The 25,324-nt window shown below is 53.9% G+C and overlaps 4 protein-coding genes and 1 long non-coding RNA gene across 20 annotated transcripts in view; 3 read left to right on the forward strand and 2 right to left on the reverse strand.

Moving 5' to 3' along the window:
• The first annotated feature begins 1,165 nt into the window (after positions 1-1,165).
• spsb3a (splA/ryanodine receptor domain and SOCS box containing 3a) lies at positions 1,166-7,024 on the forward strand. 3 transcript variants are annotated; one of them, XM_030340986.1, is made up of 7 exons: positions 1,166-1,185; positions 3,206-3,353; positions 3,626-3,809; positions 4,140-4,327; positions 4,427-4,529; positions 4,667-4,792; positions 5,126-7,024. In XM_030340986.1, the coding sequence occupies exons 2-7, from the start codon at positions 3,225-3,227 to the stop codon at positions 5,500-5,502; spliced, it is 1,107 nt and encodes a 368-aa protein (XP_030196846.1). In that variant the 5' UTR covers positions 1,166-1,185; positions 3,206-3,224; the 3' UTR covers positions 5,503-7,024. The 3 variants fall into 3 exon arrangements, with proteins under 3 accessions (XP_030196846.1, XP_030196832.1, XP_030196838.1); XM_030340972.1 differs by lacking the exon at positions 1,166-1,185 and adding an exon at positions 2,112-2,507; XM_030340978.1 differs by lacking the exon at positions 1,166-1,185 and adding an exon at positions 2,236-2,546.
• A 327-nt stretch (positions 7,025-7,351) lies between these two features.
• On the forward strand, positions 7,352-9,253 carry mrps34 (mitochondrial ribosomal protein S34). The gene is made up of 4 exons (XM_030341134.1): positions 7,352-7,455; positions 7,774-8,132; positions 8,401-8,443; positions 8,649-9,253. The coding sequence occupies exons 2-4, from the start codon at positions 7,815-7,817 to the stop codon at positions 8,957-8,959; spliced, it is 672 nt and encodes a 223-aa protein (XP_030196994.1). The 5' UTR covers positions 7,352-7,455; positions 7,774-7,814; the 3' UTR covers positions 8,960-9,253.
• Positions 9,254-9,807: 554 nt separating this feature from the next.
• nme3 (NME/NM23 nucleoside diphosphate kinase 3) lies at positions 9,808-12,323 on the forward strand. Its single transcript, XM_030341209.1, has 5 exons — positions 9,808-9,965; positions 10,313-10,443; positions 10,694-10,795; positions 11,077-11,189; positions 11,458-12,323. Exons 1-5 carry the CDS (start codon positions 9,920-9,922, stop codon positions 11,573-11,575), a joined length of 510 nt encoding a protein of 169 aa, XP_030197069.1. The 5' UTR covers positions 9,808-9,919; the 3' UTR covers positions 11,576-12,323.
• Positions 12,324-12,411: 88 nt separating this feature from the next.
• LOC115532040 (uncharacterized) lies at positions 12,412-13,517 on the reverse strand. The gene is made up of 2 exons (XR_003973978.1): positions 12,802-13,517; positions 12,412-12,725 (listed from the first exon to the last, which is right to left on the reverse strand). It is a non-coding gene; the product is annotated as an uncharacterized LOC115532040 (long non-coding RNA).
• A 66-nt stretch (positions 13,518-13,583) lies between these two features.
• The window catches only part of mapk8ip3 (mitogen-activated protein kinase 8 interacting protein 3), a 29,121-nt gene continuing 17,380 nt past the window's right edge, over positions 13,584-25,324 (reverse strand). For 9 of the 14 annotated variants that reach the window (XM_030340507.1, XM_030340492.1, XM_030340586.1 and 6 more), the window contains 17 exons: positions 23,754-23,913; positions 23,377-23,427; positions 22,893-22,982; positions 22,375-22,512; positions 21,546-21,738; positions 21,010-21,204; positions 19,979-20,165; positions 19,464-19,580; positions 19,133-19,213; positions 18,915-18,982; positions 18,445-18,593; positions 17,331-17,502; positions 16,662-16,775; positions 16,219-16,257; positions 15,567-15,734; positions 14,802-14,948; positions 13,584-13,875 (listed from right to left, as the gene is read on the reverse strand). In XM_030340507.1, the coding sequence (XP_030196367.1) occupies positions 13,745-13,875; positions 14,802-14,948; positions 15,567-15,734; positions 16,219-16,257; positions 16,662-16,775; positions 17,331-17,502; positions 18,445-18,593; positions 18,915-18,982; positions 19,133-19,213; positions 19,464-19,580; positions 19,979-20,165; positions 21,010-21,204; positions 21,546-21,738; positions 22,375-22,512; positions 22,893-22,982; positions 23,377-23,427; positions 23,754-23,913 (2,200 nt within the window). In that variant the 3' untranslated portion in view covers positions 13,584-13,744. The remainder of the gene's footprint in view (positions 13,876-14,801; positions 14,949-15,566; positions 15,735-16,218; positions 16,258-16,661; positions 16,776-17,330; positions 17,503-18,444; positions 18,594-18,914; positions 18,983-19,132; positions 19,214-19,463; positions 19,581-19,978; positions 20,166-21,009; positions 21,205-21,545; positions 21,739-22,374; positions 22,513-22,892; positions 22,983-23,376; positions 23,428-23,753; positions 23,914-25,324) is intronic. The other 5 variants (XM_030340595.1, XM_030340566.1, XM_030340538.1 and 2 more) reach the window with 3 other exon arrangements.

A 25,324-nucleotide genomic window follows, 5' to 3' on the forward strand; every position in this document is an offset into this window, starting at 1 on the left:
GGGGTTGACTTCAGCCTCGTACGACACGCTGGACGGACGCATCCCATAGGAATGCGTCCCTAGTTCCCTGAGGCCTGTTTCAGGTAGCTGGTTTAACATACTCTGAGTTTAATCCTGCGCTCTGAGTTGGTTGACTCAGAGTTCAGGGTTGAAAAGCAACTCTGGGTTTTCGGTTTCAGAACAGGTTATCAGCGTTGGGTTAATCAACTCTGAGTATGTTCAGTCTGGGTTGAGGGCGTGCCTGTTGACTATGAAAAGCCATCATCAATGGATCTCTGATAACATGATCAAACATGGACCAAAAGCGTAGATCCACTTACTTTTCCCCCACGGAATTGGAAATTCTAATGAACGAGTATGTGTATGCCGAGCAGTTACCCATTTTAACAAAAAAAAGCAATACCGCCGCGGCAGCGAGAGCGCGAGAGAGAGCTTGGCAGGAAATAGCTGAACAAGTCAATGCGTGAGTCAAATAAATTAGTAAAATAAAATAAAATAAGAGGAAAGTTTAATATCTTCCACTTATTCAATATGTAAATTGTGTGTGTGTGTGTGTGTGTGTGTGTGTGTGTGTGTGTGTGTGTGTGTGTGTGTGTGTGTGTGTGTGTGTGTGTGTGTGTGTGTGTGTGTGTGTGTGTGTGTGTGTGTGTCAATTTACGCAACCCCGAGTTGCCCCACGAGGACTTGGCAGCAAATGAAGTACAAAAATATAGTTTAAACAGGTAAACTAATGTTTAATTGAAATCAAATCAATTGTGCTGTTTTGCCTGCTCTACCTAATTTAACAGCTATGTTCAACATGTATTAGGCTATATATTTGTATACTATATTTAAGCAGTAAATGTAAGTAGTAGGCCTACATTTCCCAGCCACCCCAACACTGCCAATATTTAATAGGATTTAGATGGATTAGAAGGCTACACCTAGGCAAAATGCATTATAAATATATGTGTCTTCAAAATAGCGCTTACTGAATATTAGGGTAACATTTTCCTCCATGTTAGCAAATCGAAAAAATGCAGAGGCCCGGCAGACTGGAGGGGGTCCACCACCTGCAGCCCTCAGAGGCTGAGGAGATGGCCCTCAGCCAACAGAGTATGCGTCCTGTGGCTGAGGGCATCCCTGGGGGGAGCTCCTCTGATCCCCCCCACCCCCCAGGATAGAAGTGCCTTTACAGTATAAGAGGTTGGTCATTCAAAATAATTAAATATGTACACGCAACCCAGCGCGTTGCAAATTAGATGGTGCAATATTCTGGCTCAAGTAATAATTGCACTGTCTAATCATCTTCTTCCAGTTACTGATGGCGTCATCGCCCTAATTGAACCAGATGCCCTCACCAACCTCCATGCAATTGTAAAAATTCAAAAGATGCAAAAGGATGCTTTGGAGATCCAAATTTTGGAACATAAGTTATAGGTGGGTGAGGTGCAAACTGGGATAGGCTACTGTTCCCTGCTCTAAAAACATACCCAATATAAAATACTTTTTTTTTTTTTGTGCTTTCAGGAAATAAAAAAATCCTCATAAGTAGATTGTCTTTATTAGAACACGGGCTGTGGTGGGACAAGTTATTTTGTTGAACAGTTTACTCAAAGGGTTTTACTTCAGTGAACAATGCAGACGATTTTGCTGAGCATGTGCATGTAGAGAAGAACAGCATCTGGTTATAAGCAGTACCAGGGTCTTTTCTGCCTTGCATTCTTAAAATGAGTTTCTTGACTTGCAGCAGTTATAGGTCCGTGGTTAATCAGCTACTCTGATCATGGGAAAGCCACAACGTTGAAGTGACTGTAGTACAGAGCGGGTGGGATGCACGGGGCGGATCATTCTGCACATGCGTTAATTGCGATAAAAAAAATAAAAATAAACTTAAAGCATGCCCCCGGTGCGTTTGACAGTTAACATGGGGGCTGAGAAGGTGGTCTAAATAAATGATAGATTGCGCTGAAAAACGATAGCGCTCGTGAAGAAAATTATCAGGAAAATAAAGTATATCCAACCGGGGTCTTAATAATCGTTCCTCACGGAGATTCCTTCTGAGGATCGCAGCCTCTACGTCCACAGGCTCTCGTAGAAAAGGACATGCCATTTCTAACACTTCCTTCTGTCGGAGAGCTGCCTTCAGCCTTATAGACAACAAACTCAGAGTAGGTCTAACCACCTCCCGAGCAGGTTAGACCCACGGCGTATGTTGCCGCAGCAACTAACTCTCGGTTGCGCTGAACCTGCTACCTGAAACGGAAAACCCAGAGTTTCCACTAACTCAGAGCGAACAAACTCGGGGTTGCCTCAAAACCAGCTACCTGAAACAGGGCTCTGTAGTGAGTGAGTTCCGACCCTAGCAGAGAGGTGTCACTGCTCCTCCCGCTGTCAGCGGATCTCAGGGTCTGTTGTTGGCGGTCTGCTGAAGACTCGTGAGAGCCGAGCCGCTCCGGTCCAGCAGTCTGGTCGTGTTTACCTGAAGCCGGGGAGCTCGGGTCTGAAGAGAGGGGTTCTGACCGCAGGCATGTCCAGTGGATCTCCTGAGACTGCTTAGCTCTCTAGTACGGTAGCAGTAGCTAGCTTAGTAGTGCTAGCTACTAAAGCCATTTCATGCATGCTCTGCCTGGGCTAACGTTAGCTTATGAGTGATATAGTCTTGAGGTATTGTTGTTCAGCAGTGGATAACGGCATGCTTGGAGCTGGTTGGAGGATTGTAATTTATAACTTGGATGTGTGCACCCGATATGCTGAAGTCCTGATGCTATCTGACCTTGTTATTAAAGTAGCTGCTCAGATAGCCACACGATGAGTGAACACAAGCTGTCTGACACCTGAGAGTTAATCTAACGCAATGCAACGCTATTTATATCATTGGGACATGTTGGTGTTCTTTAGTTATTGTGGTCATCCTTGTCACGTTTCATTGGACCAGGGTGATCAAGAAAATCCACGTATGTCATTTAGCTTTATGTAACGAACAAAAATAAATGATCCTAATTAATGTATACCCATTATGTAAAGTCACCTAAATCCTTTCATTGATATATTGTGTAACAGTGGCATCTGACAGTGATCTCACAGTGGCATATTGCTGTTACTTTTAACGTCTTACCACCCACTGTGGTCCATGGAAGACCTGCACAGATCTGCCTTACCCTGGTAGAGTAGGACTACATCATGTGGGCGGTGCCCGTGGGCTAATGGATATCTTTGTTTTAAGGTGCTCCTCCAATAAGGCCATGTCCAGACAGAGCAGGGACACTGGAGCCACGTGGAGGCACGTGTGGAGCGGCATGCGGCGCGACGCGGACGCCAGGGCTCTGGTGTTGGCGTCGGAGAACGGAGACTGGGACTACGAGCGCCTGCAGGTAGGAGGTGTTCGGTGATCTACACATGTAACATAGGGCACCCTACTGATACACAGTGCTCTATATCTTTAGAACCCTGATTCTAAGGGATGTACTTTATCCTGCCCAAACAAATGCTTTATCCCTGCAGGCTGTTTCACGACGACTGCTCTGTTGATGTCATTCAGACCAGCGTTAACTTGTTTGTAGTCTAATGTCTATAATAGGTATTAAATCAATCATGGAGTTCCCCCCCACTCATCTCTCTTCTGATTGGTTCTGCTGCCTTCAAGTACAGCGACTCGGACTCGGAGGCGGAGCTCCCGGCGGCGGGGGGCGTGGCCCCGGTGCCCAGCGCGGTGCCCGTCACCGGGGAGTCGTACTGCGGTTGCGACTCCCAGGCGGAGAGCGGCTTCAGCCCCCGTCTGAGAGGCTTCCACCGGGCAAAGGACTGCCGCTGTGGGGAGGAGGAGCAAGGTGGGTGCGCGGACACGCCTCCTTTAGAGAGCCCCTCCTACTACCCTACCCTAACCCTACTAGCCTACTACCCTAACCCTAGCACCCTACCCTAACCCTTCCACCTGAGACCGGGGGCTGTGTGTTACGGCCCGCTACAGGAACAGGAAGTCTCTTCCCCGTTGTTCAGTCCTTCAGCTGGCCCTCTCAGCCAAGTCACATGCGTCTCAGGTTCTAACAGAACATAAGCTTTATGTTGTTGTCATTAAGATGTAGTAAGGATGTATCGTAGTGTGTGTTTAATTAAAGTTTCAAGTTCTGGTGGGCGCAACACAACTGCTCTCTGTTCAGAGCTGGACTGGGTGTGGGATGGCGGCAGCGGCTCCACGGCCACGCGGCTGAGCTGTGGCGACCGGCAGGTGAATTTCCACAGCGAGTACAGCTGCGGCACGGCGGCGGTGCGCGGCTCCAAGGAGCTGGCGGACGGCCAGCACTTCTGGGAGGTGAAGATGACCTCTCCGGTGTACGGCACTGACATGGTGAGCCTCGTCCCGCCGACACACACTCCACCGTTCCTCCGCCTCCAGAGGAGGTATCCGTGGTTTGAGAACGGGCGTGTTTCTTGTCTCGCTGTGCAGATGGTCGGCATCGGCACCTCGGACATCAACCTGGACAAGTACCGCCACTCCTTCTGCAGCCTTCTGGGGAAGGACTGTGAGAGCTGGGGCCTCTCCTACACCGGTACGGAGGGCCGAGTAGTGGCTCGGGGTCAAAAAGAGCTGGTCTCTTCTTTAGCTGGTTCAAAAAGAAGAGATGGTTTTCATTTGATGACTCTGTCTCCACCCCCCCCCCCCCCCCCCCCCCCCCCCCCGCCGTAGGGTTGCTGCATCACCAGGGGGACAAGATGAGCTTCTCGTCCCGCTTCGGTCAGGGCTCCATCATCGGGGTCCACCTGGACACCTGGCACGGCATGCTCACCTTCTTCAAGAACCGCAAGTGTATCGGTAAGTGCAGCGAGGCACAGCGTCAAGGTCTCCTGTCCTTGGATGCTGCGACTCAAGGTCTTAAAGTCACTTAAAGTCTTAAAGTCATAGATGGTCAGTCGTGTTTTAACGGATAACATTATGGCTTTGAGGTCAATAAAAAGGTAGCATTTTTATCTGGAGTCTGAGCTTGGACCTGTCCTCATTTAAGGATCTTAAAAGAATTCTTGAAGCTTTGGTGTTGACCAACCCAACACAGGGATTCTTCTGGAAGTTGTAATACTGAGTTGATCAGTGTGAGCTCACGTCGCCTTCCTTCCTCTCCTCCGGTTCCTCCGCCGCTCCGGCGTGAAGGCGTGGCCGCCACCCAGCTGCACAACAAGCGCTTCTACCCGATGGCGTGCTCCACGGCGGCCAAGAGCAGCATGAAGGTGATCCGCTCCTGCTCCGCCCCCACCTCGCTGCAGTACCTCTGCTGCGCCCGTCTGCGCCGCCTGCTGCCCGGCTGCTCCGACACGCTGGACGTGCTGCCACTGCCGCCCGGCCTCCGCCAGCTGCTGCACAACAAGCTGGGCTGGGTGCTCAGCCTGGACGGGGGCGCCCCGCCGGGGGGGGCCGGGCCCCGTGGGCCCCCGGCGGCCCCGACCGGGTTGTCCTCGTCGGAGAGCGACTCTGAGGGCTGCGCGTCGGACCGGGAGGCCGGCCGGAGGAAGAGGTTTCGCTGGACATGAGGTCCGCCTTCCTGCTCGTCTCCTGGACCACGTTGGTGGAGGACCAGGCGGGCGGGGCGCCCTCGGCGTGCCCCCCCCCCCCGCGGGGTTCCCACGCAGACAGACGCGCTGAGCCTGAGGTCAGAGACGATGGCGTCACTCGCCGCTTCCTTAGGGAGGAAAACCAGACGGACGGTTAGTGTTCGACCGGCACATTTCTGATGTGTTGTTGCTTTAGTATTCTGTGTCCATATGATCACCACACTCCATGCTGCTTCAGTAGTGTCTTAAAGGTGGGGGCCTCGGGGCTTAGCCCCTCTTCGGTTGGCCTGTGTGTGTGTGTGTGTGTGTGTGTGTGTGTGTGTGTGTGTGTGTGTGTGTGTGTGTGTGTGTGTGTGGGTTGCTTTCTAGACAGGCGGTTTTACGATGGTTCATGACAGATGGTAGCAAAGGATTGTTCTAATTCTTTTTCATTATGCATCTTTGTAACAATAGTTGTTGCCAAAACAAGGATATCTTCACCAGGTTTGTCCGTCCTACGGTTCCATTTTGATCTTGTTCTGTGTGGCTGTCTTAATCAGAACTATAGTTGTGGTTATTGTGTGTCATAGTGTGACAAAGTATACTATTAAAGCTCTATTTTAACATGAGGAAATGATTATAGAATGTATAATATCTGACATTTCTGACGCTATTTTCTTTTTCTGATGCCAATACTTGTTTGACCCTTGCTATTAGTATTCAAAAAAACGTGATCCAGATTATGCTTGAAATGTTTCCTTTTATATTTTATTTTATTTTAAGCTAATTATTGCATTCAACTATATGTAAAAATATACATGCATGTAATATAGAAAGAAGACTAATAACTGACTGAGTTTGTACTCACTGTAACGGACAGGACTCTACTTCTGTTGACGAGGATACAACTTACTCTGTTTGATGCAAGCTCTCCCTCCAATGCATTGTCTGTAACTGCTTATCTTTAGGAAAATCTCCTATCCAAGACATGGAATTTGCTATGAAGTATTTGGGTTTAAAACCCAAACCGCTCCACACATTGGAAGAGGTTTGAAGATGCTCCGCCCTCATCAACCCGAATGGTTTCAGTGGGCTTCAGGTCTGAAACACGATCAGACTTCTATGCACGTTGGCTTCCTGGAGGCAGAGACTCTTGTGACTTCATACAGGAGGTGTTCATCAGGCACAGGAACCTGTTCTTCAGGCAATCATGGAGAAGTTGGGGTATTCCTTGTTGTGGGATGAGACTGGGGTCTGTGAATCAAAATGTCCTGTGATGATTCATTCATCAATTCAAATGCTTTATGTCACTGTCTAAGTTTTGTGAAATTTATTCAAGCTCTTTTTGCTAAATGACATCAAGGGTAAATAAAAGGGATATTCTATAACTTGCAATTTTGACACATCTGTTATTCTTTACCTGCTTTCTACTGTATATGTCCAGCATGGCCTTTTAAAGACACTAACATAACAGGAAGGAAGGCTGTATCTGCATACGTCTTTAATAAAAATTCAAGTATTTTCCTGTTGTACTGTTTTTTTGTGTATTTAAAAATGTTTAGTGGTTTTACCAGGATTATAGGTTAAACATTTTTAAACATTTGTTTTTTGATAATTATATCATATTCTTCATACATCAAACTGGTTATGTCATCTTACTATAATAATCGGGCCTATTATTATTGGCGTAGAAAAACACAATCAAGAGTCTTACTTTTCAATTATATGTATTTTAAAGAAACAAGATAATATTTCATTGTTTTGTTTCATTTGCTTTCGAGACATCGATATAATATCTGAATAGCTTCATTATATGCGGAACCAAAGAATCCAGTCGAATCCACCCGGAGCTTTTAGCGAGTCGCCCGCACCACCCGGAGCCCTTAGCGAGTCGCACCACCGTGCGGAACTATCGTAGCCTGCTGAGGTCAATTGAAGCAAACAGGATTTAAGGTATTTCAGCTGCATTTTATTTCTTTTTTTAGACCATTAAATTGTACTGCATGTAACCAGGTGAACTGGTTTGTTAATGGACATCAGTAAACAGCCGACTGGTTACCCCGACCATGGCAGATGTCGCCCATAAACGCTCACGTGTTTAAATTGTATAAGAACACAATGCGTGTTGTTCTTCATGACCACAACAACCAATAAGATGAGTAGTCCACATATGCAATGCTTCCGTTAAGCACATGCCATCAGCTGTTATCATTTCACTGCATTGTTGTGAAACGTGAATAAAGTCATTCAACCAACCGGAACTGCTTGCAGGCCCCAAAGCTTCACCTGCCAAGAGGGACCACCGAGCCACCATGGTGAAGAAGAAGAGGATCCGCCTGATCGCCGAGATGGCCCGCAAGGTCCGGGCGTACCGGGAGCTGAAGGCCCGGCCGCGGGACTCCCAGCGCTACGCCCTGGACTATGACACCATGAAGCGTCCGTTCACCGGGAAGACGCTGCCGGTGCTGGCCTGGGAGGACGTGAGGAAGGAGAGCCGCCTCTTCTCGCTGCTGGCCGGGATGAGGCTCTTCGGAGTCGGCCGCATCTTCACCCGCAAGTCGTGGGTGGAGGACCACCCGGAGCCAAGCTACTGGCAGATCACGAAGGTCAAGGTGGACTACACCGCGGAGGTAAACGGGGTGTGATGGCGGATGGTAATGCATGCAAGTCATGATGTTTCATGACGTTCATCCTCACGTGGATCATAGATGAAAATACATTTGGATTCCCATTGGGCTAAAAACAAACAAATTCAAAAACCCTTTTGATTCCTGGACTTTTAAAACCCTATTTAGGGCTCTGTTTTCTTATTTTTTAATTAGTTTAAATGCTGGTGCTTCACGGTTTTGTTCCAGTATGTGACGTGAGCTGTATTCTATTGCCTTGTCCCTCTCTCAGAACATGGACCATGGAAAGGCCTGGGGAGTCCTCACCTCAAAAGGTAAATGTTTGTGAAACACAAGATGGAGGATAACCTGGCAGGCAGGACCAGAAGAGAAGGATGATGTTGAGTATCGAGCTGTTGAAGGATATGCACCAAGCTCCACATGTATTCAGCTGTTGGGGTATTGAACCATCCAGTGACGACCGGCATGCCCTTTAAAACATGTCGCCTGCCCCCCCCCCCCCCCCCCCCCCCCCCCCAGGGCGGACGGAGGCGGAGCCCCGCGAGGTGGACAAGGCCGTGTACCACGACTGGCGCCTGGTGCCGCGGCACGAGGAGCAGCGCTTCAGGGACTTCACGCCGGCCCCCGAGGGCCCGGTGCGCTACGTGGCCTACCCCCCCCTGCTGAGGGCCGTGCTGCTGGCCCAGCGCCGGGGGGCCCTGGGCAGGGGCGCCGCGGGCGGGGGGGCCCCGGAGCCCCTGCTGCCGCTGAGGCGGGACGTCCTGCTCAGCAAGGACTATTTCCGCAAGCAGGAGCAAGAGAGGAGGGGGGGGCAGGGGACCCCGGTCTGAGGGGGGGGGGGGGGGGGGGGGGGGGCACTGGTCTGGGGGGGGACACTTGTCTGAGGGGCCCCCCATTTGAGGGGTACCCCGGTCCAAGGGAGACCAGCGTGCAGCCGGGGTCCTGGTGGGTCTGGTCCTCTGAGTGCAGGCGGCCCGCCCCCCCCCCTGCTGACAGCCCGCCCCCCCCCCCCCCCGCGCTGACGGTCCTGAGTCCTCCTGCGGTCTCAGTGTCTCACCGTCTCTCACTGTGTCTCTGTGTGCCGCTGTAAATATTAAAGGTGCTTCCAGTGTTATGAGCTGTAACTCTTCGGTCTCCAGTGCTTTGTGGTCACAGGTTTGTTTATACGCGGGCTGAAGGTCCATTTCATGGAATACGCCAAGCAATATATTTTCCTGATACTATTCAGTTGAAACATTTATATTATATAAGTAGCTCACCTACAGCCGAGTTCACCTAAAGTAACCCCTCCCTGCCTGTCTGAACACCGCCCACATTAGTCTGGGGGAAGCGGCCACATAAGACGAAAGATCATCTGGTAATATCTGCCCTCCAAACTAGTGGATGTGGATATTGAAGTAGTCATACCAGTAACAGACAAACCAGTGTGTTACTGGTCCAGGAGGAAGAGGCGGAGCTGTGCTAGAGGAAGGGGGATGGGCATGTTGGTCAGATGTTGGTGGTCATGACAACTGGGCCCTGCGGTCTACAAATCACAGGTACAGGATCTAGGTTTAGAACTCTTGCACAAACAAAGGACTGCTATACAGTGTGATTTATTCTAGTTTCGATTTTTCCCTTTTATATTTATTTAATTAAAAGAAATGAATGAATCTCGATAGTAGTGACCTCCCAGCCTTTGGGGGCGGTGTTTTGCCCGGCGGCGACCCGGTGACTTAATACTTGAAGGAGCTGAGCTTCTGCAGCCAAGGAGCCAAAGAGCCAAAGAGCCGGTACCGTCCTGCATCACCATGATCTGCCTCCTACTGACAGTGTTCGCGAACGTTCTCCAGACAGGTTGGTGTTGTATTATTTTATTATTAAAGCAGTCCGTGCTGTATATCTCCCTAGTCTGAACCTTAGCGGGCCGGGAGATGCAGACCGGTGCTAAGGAACACGTGAGAACGTGGATGATATTGCTGTAATAGATTAAGTGCTGTGTAAAAGTAGAGTGAATAAATATAAAGAAAGCTGTTCTGGTACAAACCCCACTTATCACTGAACAGATGAAACGGTTCTGACCATTACCGTGTGTTGATGAACCGAAACCACGTCTGATCTGAGGTAACGCCATGGCCCATGGCAGTAGTCATCAGACGTCCATCGCTTGCCTGGAACAGATCCTGTTCACTGGGTTATTATAGGTTGGACGGGGGTGAACGAGAGGACGTTCGTGGCGGTGAAGCCGGACGGCGTCCAGCGGCGGCTGGTGGGAGACATCGTCAGACGCTTCGAGAAGAAGGGCTTCAAACTGGTCGGGATGAAACTGGTCCAGGTAACTAGAGAGACTAGTCCAGAGAGAGAGAGAGATACTAGTCAAGAGAGAGACCACTGCCCCATGCTCATACCCTCCAGTAACTCAATACCCTCGTGTGTGTGTGTGTGTGTGTGTGTGTGTGTGTGTGTGTGTGTGTGTGTGTGTGTGTGTGTGTGTGTGTGTGTGTGTGTGTGTGTGTGTGTGTGTGTGTGTGTGTGTGTGTGTGTGTGTGTGTGTGTGTGTGTGTGTGTGTGTGCTTGCGCACCAGGCCTCTGAGGACCTTCTGAAGGACCACTACCGGGACCTTCGGACCAAGCCGTTCTTCGACGGTCTGGTTCGCTACATGGGCTCCGGACCCGTGGTTGCCATGGTAACATCGTTCTAGTGTAACGCACTATAACCTACAGTGGGTCACATGACAGCCGCTCTGTCAGAGACGGCGCAGTAGGGATGTGAACCCAAACACACACAACCTGCGTTTTAGGGGTTGAACTAATTATTCTCTTTGATCCATTGTTGTCATAATGGGTTAAACATTTTGTATTTAAAATGAGAACAAATACATGGCATACAGAAATAAACTCTGCGACGACGAAAGGGTGAGAGTTCCTGCTATGGTAACCGTGGTAACGCAGCCATGTGTCCGTCCAGGTGTGGCAGGGGCTGGACGTGGTGAAGACGTCCCGCCGGATGCTCGGCGAGACGAACCCGGCGGACTCTCTGCCCGGGACGGTCCGGGGGGACTACTGCGTGGAGGTGGGCAGGTACGGTGACCTCACTTCCTGTCCATGACTTCCTGTGCGACCGTAGACTCTGAGCAGGACCCCTGGTGGGCGGGGGGGGGCTCTGTCTGCTGGATGATTCTCTCCCGGTCTTCTAACTTCAGTCACTTCTTAACCTCCACTCCACTATGACATGAGATTATTATGGTATGTTAGAATACAGTTTTCCTTCATGAATCTGATCCAGAGGAGCCTTTAATTGAAGTGTGTGTGTGTGTGTGTGTGTGTGTGTGTGTGTGTGTGTGCGCAGGAACGTGATCCATGGCAGCGACTCTGTGGAGAGCGCCCAGCGGGAGATCTCTCTGTGGTTCCGGAACGAGGAGATCCAGTGCTGGGAGGATCCCGCCAGCCCCTGGATCTACGCCTAGACCACTGGATCTAGACCACTGGATCTACGCCTAGACCATTGGATCCAGGCCCAGTCCAGTCCTCTGCTCTCTGTAGGACTAGATCCTAGTCATATAGAGGAACTGCACCTTTAGCAAAGACCCATCACAGATGTGTTAGTTTAGCCTTTCATTCCGTAGCCTTACTCTGTAGCCTAGCGCTTGCAGGTTTAGTTCATGATTTCCATATTGCCTGAAGCGCGCAGCGGAATATTTGTATAATCGCTAGGAAGCCCTAGGGATGACGGCAGCTTGAGGCGGGGTGGTAGGAGTCTGAGATGAGAGGAGGTCTGCAGCCTGCATGTTGGACACGAGGACATGCAAGGCTTCTGCTTTGCACTTTGGGAGGAACCGTTGTAAAGCTTTGTTTTAATAATGCAAACCTGCGGCCAAAAATAGCTTCTAGCAAAACTTAAGAATGACAAAATCAGCATTTTTAAATGCCTTTTTTCAAAACCAAAAAGAAACTAGTTTGAAAATTCCTGTTGGCTTTGTTGTTGGTGGTAGTAATGTCAGGTTGTACAGTTATTTTTGTATTGTTCCCTAGTTTGGACCAGAGCGCTCTCTGAGCCATTTGAGGTGCTGTGTGTGCATGTGGCTGTATGAACTATGTCCAAAAGTGTCGCTCGCACACTTTGCTTTACATGAGAGTTCCATGTCCACAGGAACGCTGGCTATGCAGTCCAAGGAGAATCTAACGGCCGGACGCAATAAAAACATTCCCAAGATATCTTTGAGCCAATGTCGCTTTTGTATTATATCTTATTTAAGTGAAGTGTTCAGTTAACGGGCCAAACACAAACAGAGAAACTGCAAAATAGTTTTTTCAGCGCACAAATGTTTAATATTTAATCCACAGAGATAGCGATAAACATACACGATTCCATACTGAACAAGGGGGCGGGGCCTTGGCGGGGAGATTTACAGTGAACCCCGTAGTGGGCGTCGCCCAGACAACATGCCGACACGCCCCCCCTGGACCGAGGGAGGCAAGGTAATGAGCCCCGCCCTGGGACCCCTCAGACGGCTCCTCCTCCACGCTTTGGTTTAGCTACTACACTAGCCTGGTCCGTCCCGCTGGCTGCCACGGCAACAGGCCAGCCCTACGGAGGTGTGCTGTGACCACGACCACCTGGTCTGACCGGAGTGGTCAGACCAGGTGGTCTGACGGAGGTGTGCTGTGACCATGAAGGTGTGACCACGACCACCTGGTCTGACCGGAGTGGTCAGCAGCACATTAGGCTACATGAGGACAGAGCAGATTAATTAACCACACTAGCGTTTCATATTCGACTATAAGGGGCAGATTAAGGTTTTGTTTCACAGAATTGAAACATGACTAAAGATTCGAGGAATGGCCGTTGTGTTCTGTTTGGTTCCTCGTCCTCTGGGCCTCGTCGCTCTGACCTTAATCAGACGATCTCATGGCTGCCTTCATAACCAAACCGCCTGACACTCGTTACAGCTCCCCACCAATCAGTGAGCTTCCTCTACATGTCAACAGCCAATCAGGCATGGCCTGGGGTGGGCCTGATAATCATCGGGGGGGGGGGGGGGGGGGGGGGATGCAGGACAGGTCGGAGGTCATACAGGAGTTACAGCGAGCTGCCAGGAGTTTATACAGAGGGGTTATGATGCTGGGGACCAGGCCGTCGCCGTGGTTACATTAAGGAGGGGGGGGTTACTTACAAGGCAAGAAGTCTAGTTACAAAGTAGGAGTAAAGGGGGAGTAGATACAGTCGATACGGAGGACCCCCCCACAGTCTCCTGGGCGTCACGGTAACGGGTTTAATAATCTTTAGATGATGGGTAGCAGGGTGGTGGTGGAGGAGGAGGAGCTGGAGGAGGAGGAGGAGGAGCTGGAGGAGGAGGAGGAGCTGGGTGGAGGAGGAGGAGGAGCTGGAGGAGGAGGAGGAGGAGCTGGAGGAGGAGCTGGGTGGAGGAGGAGGAGCTGGAGGAGGAGGAGGAGGAGCTGGGTGGAGGAGGAGGAGGAGGAGGAGCTGGGTGGAGGAGGAGGAGCTGGGTGGAGGAGGAGCAGCTGGAGGAGGTGGAGCTGGGTGGAGGAGGAGGAGGAGCTGGTGGAGGAGGTGGAGCTGGGTGGAGGAGGAGGAGCCGGGTGGAGGAGGAGGAGCTGGGTGGAGGAGGTGCAGGTCACTCGGGGACGTAGGACACCTGCCACACGATGATGTGGCTACGCTCCGCCTTGCACAGCGCCGGCTTCATCTGCGGCGCCGGGCCCGCCTCCCCGCCGCCCTCCTCCGTCTCATCGTCCTCCCCGTCGCCTGGACCGCAGAACCAGAGGAGAACCACACGTTAGAACCAGAGGAGAACCACACGTTAGAACCAGAGGAGAACCACACGTTAGAACCAGAGGAGAACCACACGATAGAACCACAGGAGAACCACACGATAGAACCACACAATAGAACCATAAAGTCATAAATATTTGGCCTGTTAAGCCCTTTGAGACTGTAATGGTGATTAAGGGCTATACAAATAAAATTGAATTGAATTGAACCACACTTTACATAGAACCGCAGAACCACACGTTACACAGAGAACCACAGGGTAGAACCACACGTTACACAGAGAGCCACAGGGTAGAACCACAGGGTAGAACCACAGGGTGGAACCACAGGGTGGAACCACAGGGTAGAACCACAGGGAAGAACCACAGGGTAGAACCACGGGGCAGAACCACAGGGCGGAACCACAGGGCAGAACCACAGGGAAGAACCACAGGGTGGAACCACAGGGTGGAACCACAGGGTAGAACCACAGGGTGGAACCACAGGGTAGAACCACAGGGAAGAACCACAGGGTAGAACCACAGGGTGGAACCACAGGGTAGAACCACACGTTACACAGAGAACCACAGGGTAGAACCACAGGGTAGAGCCACAGGGTAGAGCCACAGGGTAGAACCACACGTTACACAGAGTACCACAGGGTAGAACCACAGGGTAGAACCACAGGCTGGAACCACAGGGTAGAACAACAGGGTAGAACCACAGGGTAGAACCACAGGTTCTTTAACCCCCGCTCACAGCCCCTCCCGGCCCGGTGCCGTCCTCCTGCTTTCACCCATCAGATGTTTAGTGTTTGCGGTGGTGTGTGAGCTCTCGCGTGAGTGTGTGGGACGGCATTAGTGTGTGTGTGTGTGTGCGTGTTTGTGCATGTGTGCGCGTGCACGCGTGTGCGTCCTCACCGATGCGGAAGTCGATGTAGCCCTCGCCCCCGCTGAGCACCAGGACGTTCTGCACGCTCTGGGCCTCCGTCTCCGGGGGGGCTGAGGACCCTTGGCCCTCCGACGGGCTGTCCAGCACGCTGCCGTTCAGGGTGGCCAGCACGTTGCCTGAGGGAAAAGACACCGGCAGGAGTCAGGGAGGGGGGGCGGAGAGGCCTTCAGCTCTGCATCACGGCGTTTATCAGTGACTTACAGTCCGGCCCAATCCCATTTCTACCCCTTACCCCTCCCCCTTGTTTTGAAGGGGGAGGGGTAAGGGGTCCCCCTTCAAAACTAGGGGGAGGGGTAAGGGGTAGAAATGGGATTGGGCCTAAGTTACATTAGAAAGAGAAACAACATATCGCTGTGGTTACAGTAAGGATGTTCATAGAACCACTAACTATCACTAGGTTAACCCATTCCTCGTATACGACATAAGATAGCTAGGGTAAGATGCTACATAACTGAGTACTGTGTTTAGGTGTAGGGACGCACAACAGACAATAAGTGCAGAGGAGGGGTGTGTGTGTGGGGGGGGGGGGGGACAGAGTGTCTCTGGGCGTTAGGGGGCGTGTCCTCGGGACGCTAGGGGGCGTGTCCTCTGGGCGTTAGTGGGCGTGTCCTCGGGGTGTGTCCTCGGGACATTAGGGTGCGTGTTCTGGGCGTTAGGGGGTGTGTCCTCGGGACGTTAGGGGGGGTGTTAGGGGGCGTGTCCTCGGGGTGTTAGGGGGCGTGTCCTCCTCTCACCTGGCACCGACACAAAGAACTTGACGGCGTCTCGGTGGCCGTGGAAGCAGAGCTGCGCCTGCGCCATGGAGCAGTACGGGATGAAGCTGCCGCCGCTGCTCTTCTCCGAGCTGTCGTCGCCGTACACGTGGATCACGCCGCCGGACGAAGTCGGCGACACCTTATTGGCTGAGGGGTGGTCACATGGTGTGAGTCAGAGAGCACGGCGGTGCCTTATTGGACAGACCGTTGATTGGACGATCACACACCAAGACACAGGAAGCAAGCCGCTCTTGGATGCAACGTTAAAAGACGAATCAGCAACGAGATGCATGAGATGATTGTCAAATAAAACATGCCATTATGAAAACAAACAAAGACGATAGAGCCAAAACCACGTTGTGAATCGAGCCGGACGTCCCAGCAGGCGAGGCTCTGGTCTCTGCATGCAGAGCACATCAGACCCCTGCCCTGAACGACTGGACACATGATGGGTATGGAGCATATCTATTCAATACCCATTCCTCGCAAAACACAGGAACACACACACCACACACACACCACAACCATGCTACTGCAGGCCAGAGCCTCTGCCTCTGACCAGCAGGGGGCAGCAGCATCCAGTGTAGCCGTTAGCATTAGCATTTGCATTAGCATTAGTGCTCTCACTTACCCCTCAGACCCAGCAGCTGTCCCCGGTGGAGGACTACAGCTAGAGGAGGAGGAGGAGGAGGAGGAGGAGGAGGAGGAAGGAGAGGAGGAGGAGGAGGAGGAGGAGGAGGAGGAGACAGAGGAGGAGGAGGAGGAGGAGGAGGAGGAAGGGAGGCGGAGGTGGTAGTGGTGGTGGTGGAGGAAGAAGAGGGGAGGAAGGGGAGGAGGAGGAGGAGGAGGAGGAGGAGGAGGAGGAGAGACAGAGCAGAGGAGAATAAGAACAGTCACTAGGAGGATGATCAGGATATCGAGGTGGTAAATCGAGGGGGGGGGGGGGGGGGGGTAAGGAGGACCAGGCTGAGGGGGGGGATAACAGGGGGCAGTGGGGGGGTCTAAAGGAGGAACCGGTCCCAGCTACAGGGGGGGGGGCTGTGAGGGCTGTGATTGGTTGAAGCTCAGACTTACTCTCGGTGAGCGGGATGGAGATGACCACGCCGTTCCCCGTCCCCACCCACAGCCGGTTCCCTCCAATCAGGAGCGCCGTGATGCGCACGAAGGAGAAGCCCAGCTTGCCGGTGCCTGAGGAGGAGGAGGAGGAGGAGGAGGAAGAGGAGGAGGAGGAGGAGTATGAAGAGGAGGAGGAGGAAGAGGAAGAGGAGGAGGAGGAAGAGGAGGGCAGTGAGACACGGCTAGGCTAACGCTAACCTAGCATCACAACGTCCTGCTGTCATAGTGTGAGATACGGCTAGGCTAACACTAACCTAGCATCAAAACGTCCTGCTGTCATAGTGTGAGAGATACGGCTAGGCTAAGGCTAACCTAGCATCACAACGTCCTGCTGTCTTAGTGTGAGTTACGGCTAGGCTAACGCTAACCTAGCATCACAACATCCTGCTGTCATAGTGTGAGATACGGCTAGGCTAACGCTAACCTAACATCACAACGTCCTACTGTCTTAGTGGAGTTACGGCTAGGCTAACGCTAACCTAGCATCACAACATCCTGCTGTCATAGTGTGAGAGATATGGCTAGGCTAACGCTAACCTAGCATCACAACCTCATGTCCTCATGTTCAACAGGAAGGCTAAACTAAACGGGGGTCCCGGGGGGGGGGTCCCTAGGTGGGGGTCTCACCCAGCATCTTGCTGACGTAGGGCTCTATGTCCACGTCCTGGAGGTGCTGGTGTGTGAGCGCGTGGTACAGCCGCAGCGTGGAGTCCAGCCGGATGGAGACCCAGACCCCATCCCCGATCCAGGCCAGCTGCCGCACCTGGCTCTCCCGGCGGGGGTGGGCGTCAAACGACTTCTGCAGGGGGGGGGGGGGGGGACCTTTAAGGCGTCTCATCCAAGCCAGACGGAATGCAGCGTAAAACCCTTTTTGGTTCTGGATCATCATAACTGAATTTATTTTATCCATATTTTTTTGGCCTTTGAGATCCAAAGTGTGTATGGATAACGAGGCTGAGGTGATGAAACATCACTGATCCTGTTTTCCCGACGGACACGTCCCACACTGAGGTCATGCTACAGCGCGGTTCACAAGGAAACCAACAACAGGCTCTTTGTCTCCGGGGGGAGAGTAAGAACATACGGAGTCACGAGAGCTGTCCGTAAATAACCTGCTGCTGCTCTGACAACAGGCTCAGTGTGAGCCTCCTCAGGCTCTGAGAGAGGAGAGGACCACGAGGCTGAGCCTGCTGCTCTCTCACTCTGAGGCCGTCAGAGGCCACGAGGCCGAGGTCAGACCGCTGCTCACAGCAGGGGGGTATTCACACAGACAGACAGACAGACAGACAGACAGACGGACAGACAGACAGAGGTCCCTGGAACCAGACGGGCAGACAGACAGACAGACAGACAGACAGGTGGACAGAAAGACAGAGGTCCCTGGAACCAGACAGACAGACAGACAGACAGACAGACAGACTGACAGACGGACAGACAGACAGACAGACAGACAGAGGTCCCTGGAACCAGACGGGCAGACAGACAGACAGACAGACAGACAGACAGACAGACAGACAGAGGTCCCTGGAACCAGACGGGCAGACAGACAGACAGACAGACAGACGGACAGACAGACAGACAGACAGACAGACAGAGGTCCCTGGAACCAGATGGGCAGACAGACAGACAGACAGACAGACAGACAGAGGTCCCTGGAACCAGACGGGCAGACAGACAGACAGACAGACAGACAGACAGACAGACAGACAGACACACAGACAGACAGACAGACAGCCCTCACCTCGATCTGCATGCTCTTGGGCTGGATGACGTGGATCTTGTTCTTGTAGCCGCACCACACCTTGTCGTGGACCACGGCCATGCAGCGGATTGAGTGGTGGGGGCGGCCCAGGTCCATCAGGTGGTAGTTGGAGAGGTCCCACTGCCCGTCTGGGGGGAGGCACAGGGGTGAGGAACGGGGGGGGGGCTAGGGTCCCACTGCCCGTCTGGGGGGGAGGCACAGGGGTGAGGAACAGGGGGGGGCTAGAGTCCCACTGCCCGTCTGGGGGGGCCGGTCAGAGTTTAGATCACTACCTACTCAGGTTTAAAGAGCCAGTGCACCTATAGGGAATACTGTCCACACACGCCGCCCGGATTGTTTTAAGGAGAACAAACCTAGGATTTGACTCTTGACCGCACTGAGAGAAGTCGACATGTGCTCATCAGTACAATAATGATAATAAGTGAGTTCATGTTGAGAGCAGCGTGTACCCTCAGCGCGATGGAAGATGGCGAGGGTCCCATCTGCGAGGGCAACCAGGACACGCCCCTTCACATGCCTGAAAGAGACACGACACGTTAACAACACACACACACACACACACACACACACACACACACACACACACACACACACACACACACACACACACACACACACACACACACACACACACACACACACACACACACATACGTGTAGTACTTACACCAAGCTCAGCACTGAGTCCTTGAGTTTGATGGAGTGGAGACACTTCTTCCAGTTACCGACCGCAGAGTGGACATAGAGCCTGGAGAGGTCAGAGGTCAAAGGTTAGAGGTCCCAGGTCAGATATTACAGGTCAGAGGTTACACAGTGGACATAGATCCTGGAGAGGGGTCAGAGGTTAGAGGTCAGAGGTTAGAGGTGGACATGGGGGTCACTAACAATACCTACTGGTCTACCTACTGGTCTGGTCTACCTACTGGTCTGGTCTACCTACTGGTATGGTCTACCTACTGGTCTGGTCTACCTACTGGTATGGTCTACCTAGTACCTACCAGCCGTTCTGGGCCCCCAGCCACATGGTGGGGGCCACGCTGGTGCAGTTCTTGGCGTCCTCGCCCCCCTCCTCGGTGTCCGGGGGGGCCGAAGGGTCTTCTTTGGACGGGACCGTCCTGGGGGGGGGACGGACAGGAGACGGACGTCAGTACAGGGACCGACATACGGACGCCTCAGAACGGACATGACGGACACTTCATTAAGAAGAGATTTAAGAGTCAAACTATGATTATTAGCCCCCCCCCCTTCAGTGTCTGAGCCCCTCAGTGTGTGGGTCGGGGGGGGGGGCCCTCAGTGTCTGGGTCGGGGGGGCCCTTAGTGTCTGGGTGGCTGGGCATCAGTATCTTGGTGGGGGGCCCTCAGTGTCTGGGTGGGGGGCCCCTGTCAGTGGGGGTGGGGGCCCCTGTCAGTGGTGGGGGGGGCCCCTGTCAGTGGAGGGGGGGGGCCACTGTCAGTGGTGGGGGGGCCCCTCTCAGTGGTGGGGGGGGCCCCCGTCAGTGGTGGGGGGTCCTACCGGTCGCCAGCGTCCCCCAGGCGGGGCGGGGGGTCGGTGAAGACGTGCTCGGTGAAGGGCCCCAGGGGCCCGGGCCGGGCCTCCAGGCTGGGGGGGGGCTCCGGGACCTCGGTGGCCTCCAGCGCCTCCTCGGCCGACGGCGCCGAGGGCGGGGGCAGCTTCCCGTTGGCGATGGGGGCGATGGGCGCTGGGGGGCACAGGGGTCAGAGGTCACTCTGCTAAACCCTGAGCGGGCGGTGGGCTACGGCTCTCCCTGACGCGCCCCGACCGGACCCTCACTCAGACCGGACCCTCACTCAGACCGGACCCTCACTCAGACCGGACCCTCACTCAGACCGGGCCCTCACTCAGACCGGACCCTCACTCAGACCAGACCCTCACTCAGACCGGACCCTCACTCAGACCGGACCCTCACTCAGACCGGGCCCTCACTTAGACCGGACCCTCACTCAGACCGGGTCTCAGCCCGTCCCGGGGGTAGGGACAACATCCGGCCTAAAGAGCCCCGAACCAGATCAGGTACCAGACCCCAGATGTAGACCCCACCCCCGCGACCCGGTCCGGTTCGGGGGTCCCACTCTCAGACGGTTCCTCAGGTTTAGTCTCAGTCTCGGGTCGGATCGGACCTCCTGCTCGCGGGGCTGATGCTAACCCCTTTAGCTCCCGGGGCTGATGCTAACCCCTTTAGCTCCCGGGGCTGATGCTAACCCCTTTAGCTCCAGGGGCTGAGTCTGTTTGAAAGGCTTCAACTAAACCCGGGTCACTCTCTCATTAGCCTTACATCACACCTCTGTCAGGGGGGGGGGGGGGGAGAGAGAGAGAGAGAGAGAGAGAGAGAGAGAGAGAGAGAGAGAGAGAGAGAGAGAGAGAGAGAGAGAGAGAGAGAGAGAGAGAGAGAGAGAGAGAGAGAGAGGGGGGTGGAAGCCACAGCCTCACAGCAGACAGTACCTGGGGGGGTAGGGGGGGGGGTACAGGCCAGACTCCGCCCCCTGACCTCCTGCTACATGGTGTGGGGGTGCCGGGGTGCTCACCTTGTCCCTTGTCTAGTATGGGGGTGTCTGTGCGCGAGGAGCAGTTGCTGCGGGCCACGCTGCAGTGAGTGGCACAGCCCACTAGAGTGATGCCCGCCAACATACCCTCCACTCCCCCCGCCTCCTCGCTAGCCCCGCCCCCGTCGCCCGCCTCCAGCACGATCTCCCCCGCCGGGTAGTCGCTGGAGCTGGCCGCTAGGGACGCACAAAGAGACGCACACACACAGAGAGAGAGACAAACATACACACAGAGACACACACACAAAGAGACACACACGCATGCACGCAGACGGACGCACACCATCACACACACACACACACACAAACACACACACACACACACACAGACACACGCACGCACCCAAAGACACACACACACACACATGACAGGTCAGACACATAGAATCACGTACAGTACAAAGTGTTTCAGCACACTGATGAGAGCCACTGCCCCGTGACCTCTCAGAGCTGTGGGCGTGGCCAGTGGGCGTGGCCTCTCAGAGCCGTGGGCGTGGCCAGTGGGCGGGGCCTCTCACCTGGCACACTGGAGATGCAGAGCACGTGGGCGTTGCACACGTTGAACTGGTCGACCAGCGAGCCGGGCTGGTTGGCGTCGATGATCACCACCTTACTGGCTGAGTGGGTGCTGGTCAGGATCCAGACCCGGGACCCCAGGGGGTCCACCGCCTGCAGCTCCCTGGACTGGGGGCGCAGGGGGTCAGAGGGGGGCTACACACACACACACACACGCATGCACACAAACACACACACAGGCACACACACACACGCTCGCAGGCACCCACACACACACACACACACACACAGAGTGAGAGCGTGAGACAGGCAGAGAGGCAGAGAGAGGCAGAGAGAGAGAGAGAGAGAGAGAGAGAGAGAGAGAGAGAGAGAGAGAGAGAGAGAGAGAGAGACAGAGAGAGAGAGAGAGAGAGAGAGAGAGAGAGAGAGAGAGAGAGAGAGAGGGTGAGACAGAGACAGAGGGTGAGAGAGAGAGAGAGACAGAGAGAGAGAGAGAGAGAGAGAGAGAGAGAGAGAGAGAGAGAGAGAGAGAGAGAGAGAGAGAGAGAGAGAGAGAGAGAGAGAGGGTGAGACAGAGACAGAGGGTGAGAGAGAGAGAGAGAGAGAGGGTGAGACAGAGACAGAGGGTGAGAGAGAGAGAGAGAGAGAGAGAGAGAGAGAGAGAGAGAGAGAGAGAGAGAGAGAGAGAGAGAGAGAGAGAGAGAGAGAGAGACAGAGAGAGAGAGAGAGAGAGAGACAGAGAGAGAGAGAGAGAGAGAGAGAGAGAGAGGGTGAGACAGAGACAGAGGGTGAGAGAGAGAGAGAGAGAGAGAGGGTAAGACAGGTCCTCACCCTCCTCTTCTCCGGGGAGCCGTGGCTGCTCCCGCCGCCCTCAGAGGTCAGGGGGTCGGCTCCGCCCCCCTTCAGCGCCAGCGCGTCCTGACTGCCCACCGTCCAGCCGGTCAGGTCCACGCCAGCCGCGCACCACAGCTACACACAGAGGCACGCGCACGCACACACACACACACACACACAGACACAGACACACACAGAGGCACGCGCACACACACACACACACACACACACACACACACACACACACACACACACACACAGACAGACACATACACGTCTCATTAACAGGTGTGTAGTCTCGTTAACTGGAAATAAGTCTCATTAAAAGGTGATAGTCTCGTTAACAGGTGAATAGTCTCATTAACATGTGTGTAGTCCCATTAACAGGTGATAAGTCTCATTAACAGGTGACAGTCTCATTAACAGGTGATTAGTCTCATTAACAGGTGTGCAGTCTCATTAACAGGTGATTAGTCTGATTAAAAGGTGATAAGTCAAATGAACAGGTGTTGTACCTTTCTGTTGGGGTCCTTCTCCACCAGGGGGCGACAGTACACAGGAACGGGCACATTCTTCATTCGGTTGTCTTCTTTCTCATTGGTTGGCTGAAGGAAATTAAATGGGTCACAACAAGGTCAAAGGTTACATCAAAGTTTGAATCTTTAACGATGAGGCATATGGAGTTACGATGTTACTGAATGAGACACAACAAATACTCCCAAAGAGGAAGTTCCTCTACAAGGTGAAATTAGACAGTAGATCTGAACTGTGCTCACGTGTGTGTGTGTGTGTGTGTGTGTGTGTGTGTGTGTGTGTGTGTGTGTGTGTGTGTGTGTGTGTGTGTGTGTGAGTGTGTTGGTGCCTGTATGTGTGTGGGTGAGCCTTCTTGTGTTCCAACACTCTATCTAAACTAATTCTGTCCCTAAGGCCCACTCTCTCCGAGGCCCAGTGTTTGGTGGTCGGTGAGAGAGGTGCATGCTGGGACTTGGAGTCTCTCACCTGTTGGGTCTTCAGCGGTCCGGCCGGTGCACTCTCAATCTGAGGGAGGGGCTGGAGGAGAGCAGAGGTTAGAGCCGGGGGGGTGGAGGTGGTGGAGGTGGTGGTGATGGAGGTGGTGGAGGAGGAGGAGGTGGCAGTGGGGGAGGTGGTTAAGGTGGAGGTGGTGGAGTAGTGGTGTTGGGGGTGGTGGTAGTGGACGAGGTGGTGGAGGTGGAGGAGATGTTGGAAGTGTAGTGTTGCTGAGGGTGGGGATGGTAGAGTTGGGTGGATGTGGTGTTGTTGGGTGGAGGTGGAGGTGTTGGGAGGAGGTAGTGGTCCTGGAGGTGGAGGTGGTAATAGTGCTGGTCTGGGTGGAGGTGGGGGTCCTGGAGGCGTACCTGTTTGAGGCGGGAGGGAACGCTCCAGCCACAGGCCTGCATGATGCCGTCGTCCCTCCTCATGTGCTCCCTGACCTGCCGGTACTGCTCCCGCCGCTGCTCCCGCCGCGCCGACAGCGCAGAGTCGCTGAGGAGAGACGCAACACCGTTACTGGCCAGCCTGCAGGAGAGAGAGGGGGAGAGAGAGGGGGGAGGGAGAGAGAGAGGAGGAGGGGGAGAGGAGGAGGAGAGAGGAGGAGGGGGAGAGAGAGGAGGGAGAGAGAGAGGAGGGAGAGAGAGGAGGGAGAGAGAGGAGGGAGAGAGAGAGGAGGAGGGGGAGGGGGAGAGAGGAGGAGGGGGAGAGAGGGGGGGGGAGAGAGAGGAGGGAGAGAGAGAGGAGGAGGGGGAGGGGGAGAGAGGAGGAGGGGGAGAGGAGGAGGAGAGAGGAGGAGGGGGAGAGAGGGGGGAGGAGAGAGAGGAGGGAGAGAGAGAGGAGGAGGGGGAGAGGAGGAGGAGAGAGGAGGAGGAGAGAGGAGGAGGGGGAGAGAGGGGGGGGAGAGAGAGGAGGGAGAGAGAGAGAGAGAGAGAGAGAGAGAGAGAGAGAGAGAGAGAGAGAGAGAGAGAGAGAGAGAGAGAGAGAGAGAGAGATAGAGAGAGAGAGAGAGAGAGAGAGAGAGGAGGAGGTGGGCGAGCGAAAGAGGAGGAGGGCGGAAGGGAGAAGCCAAGCGTTAGCAGCCTATCCAGCAAGCAGCAGAGAGAGAGACTATAGAGGACTAAGAGAGAGAGAGAGAGAGAGAGAGAGAGAGAGAGACTATGTGGCAGCAGGAGGGACTAAGACAGAGAGCGAGAGGAGGAGAGCTTAAAGCAGGGCGGCGGCCATTGTTGGGAGATGTGAAGGAGGTCCGACAGCAGCAGGAGGGTCGGCCTGAGCTGGAGCAGCGAGCCTCAGGGGGTGAGGGGGTGAGGGGGCGGGGGGGTGAGGGGTTAATGCTGACCGGGGGTAGAAGGCCTCTACCTAGCCTGTCCTAGCCACAGGACTCGTGCTCACAGACTGAAGCAGACTCAAGTAGATTCACCCGTCATCGGTCTGCTGTTTTGGTTTGTTGTTGTTTGTCCGTGTTAGCATGTCTGGTGATAGTGTGCACAGATGTGGAGGCGGACACATGTGTGTGAGTGTGTGGGTATGGTACGTGTGTGTGTGCGTGTGTTTGTGACTCGCTCAGACTCCAAAGACTCCAAAGATCAGCAGCTCTGAAGGCCGTGCCTTCAGAGCTGCTGGACGGGCCATACCACCGAACCAAGGAGCGGTAGGGATCTTAAAGGTGAACTCATATGCAGAAGATACTTCTGCATATGACCGAAGACCTGCCGCACACGCATGAGGTGGAAAAACAGACTCAGGCATCAGCCTTGTCCCCTGGAAAAATAACGGCAAAGTTGGCCCGTTTAGTCCCCCCGTCCAATGATGACATGAAAGGTGCAACTTTGCCAGAATTTTGCCGGGAAAGTAGACGATTCAAGGCTGTTGACAGGAATACCCTCTGGTACTGAGACCACTAGGGGGGGGGGGGGGCGTGGCCGCTAGCAGAGGG

Source organism: Gadus morhua, chromosome 2, assembly GCF_902167405.1.
Source record: "Gadus morhua chromosome 2, gadMor3.0, whole genome shotgun sequence".
NCBI classification, from domain to species: Eukaryota; Metazoa; Chordata; class Actinopteri; order Gadiformes; family Gadidae; genus Gadus; species Gadus morhua.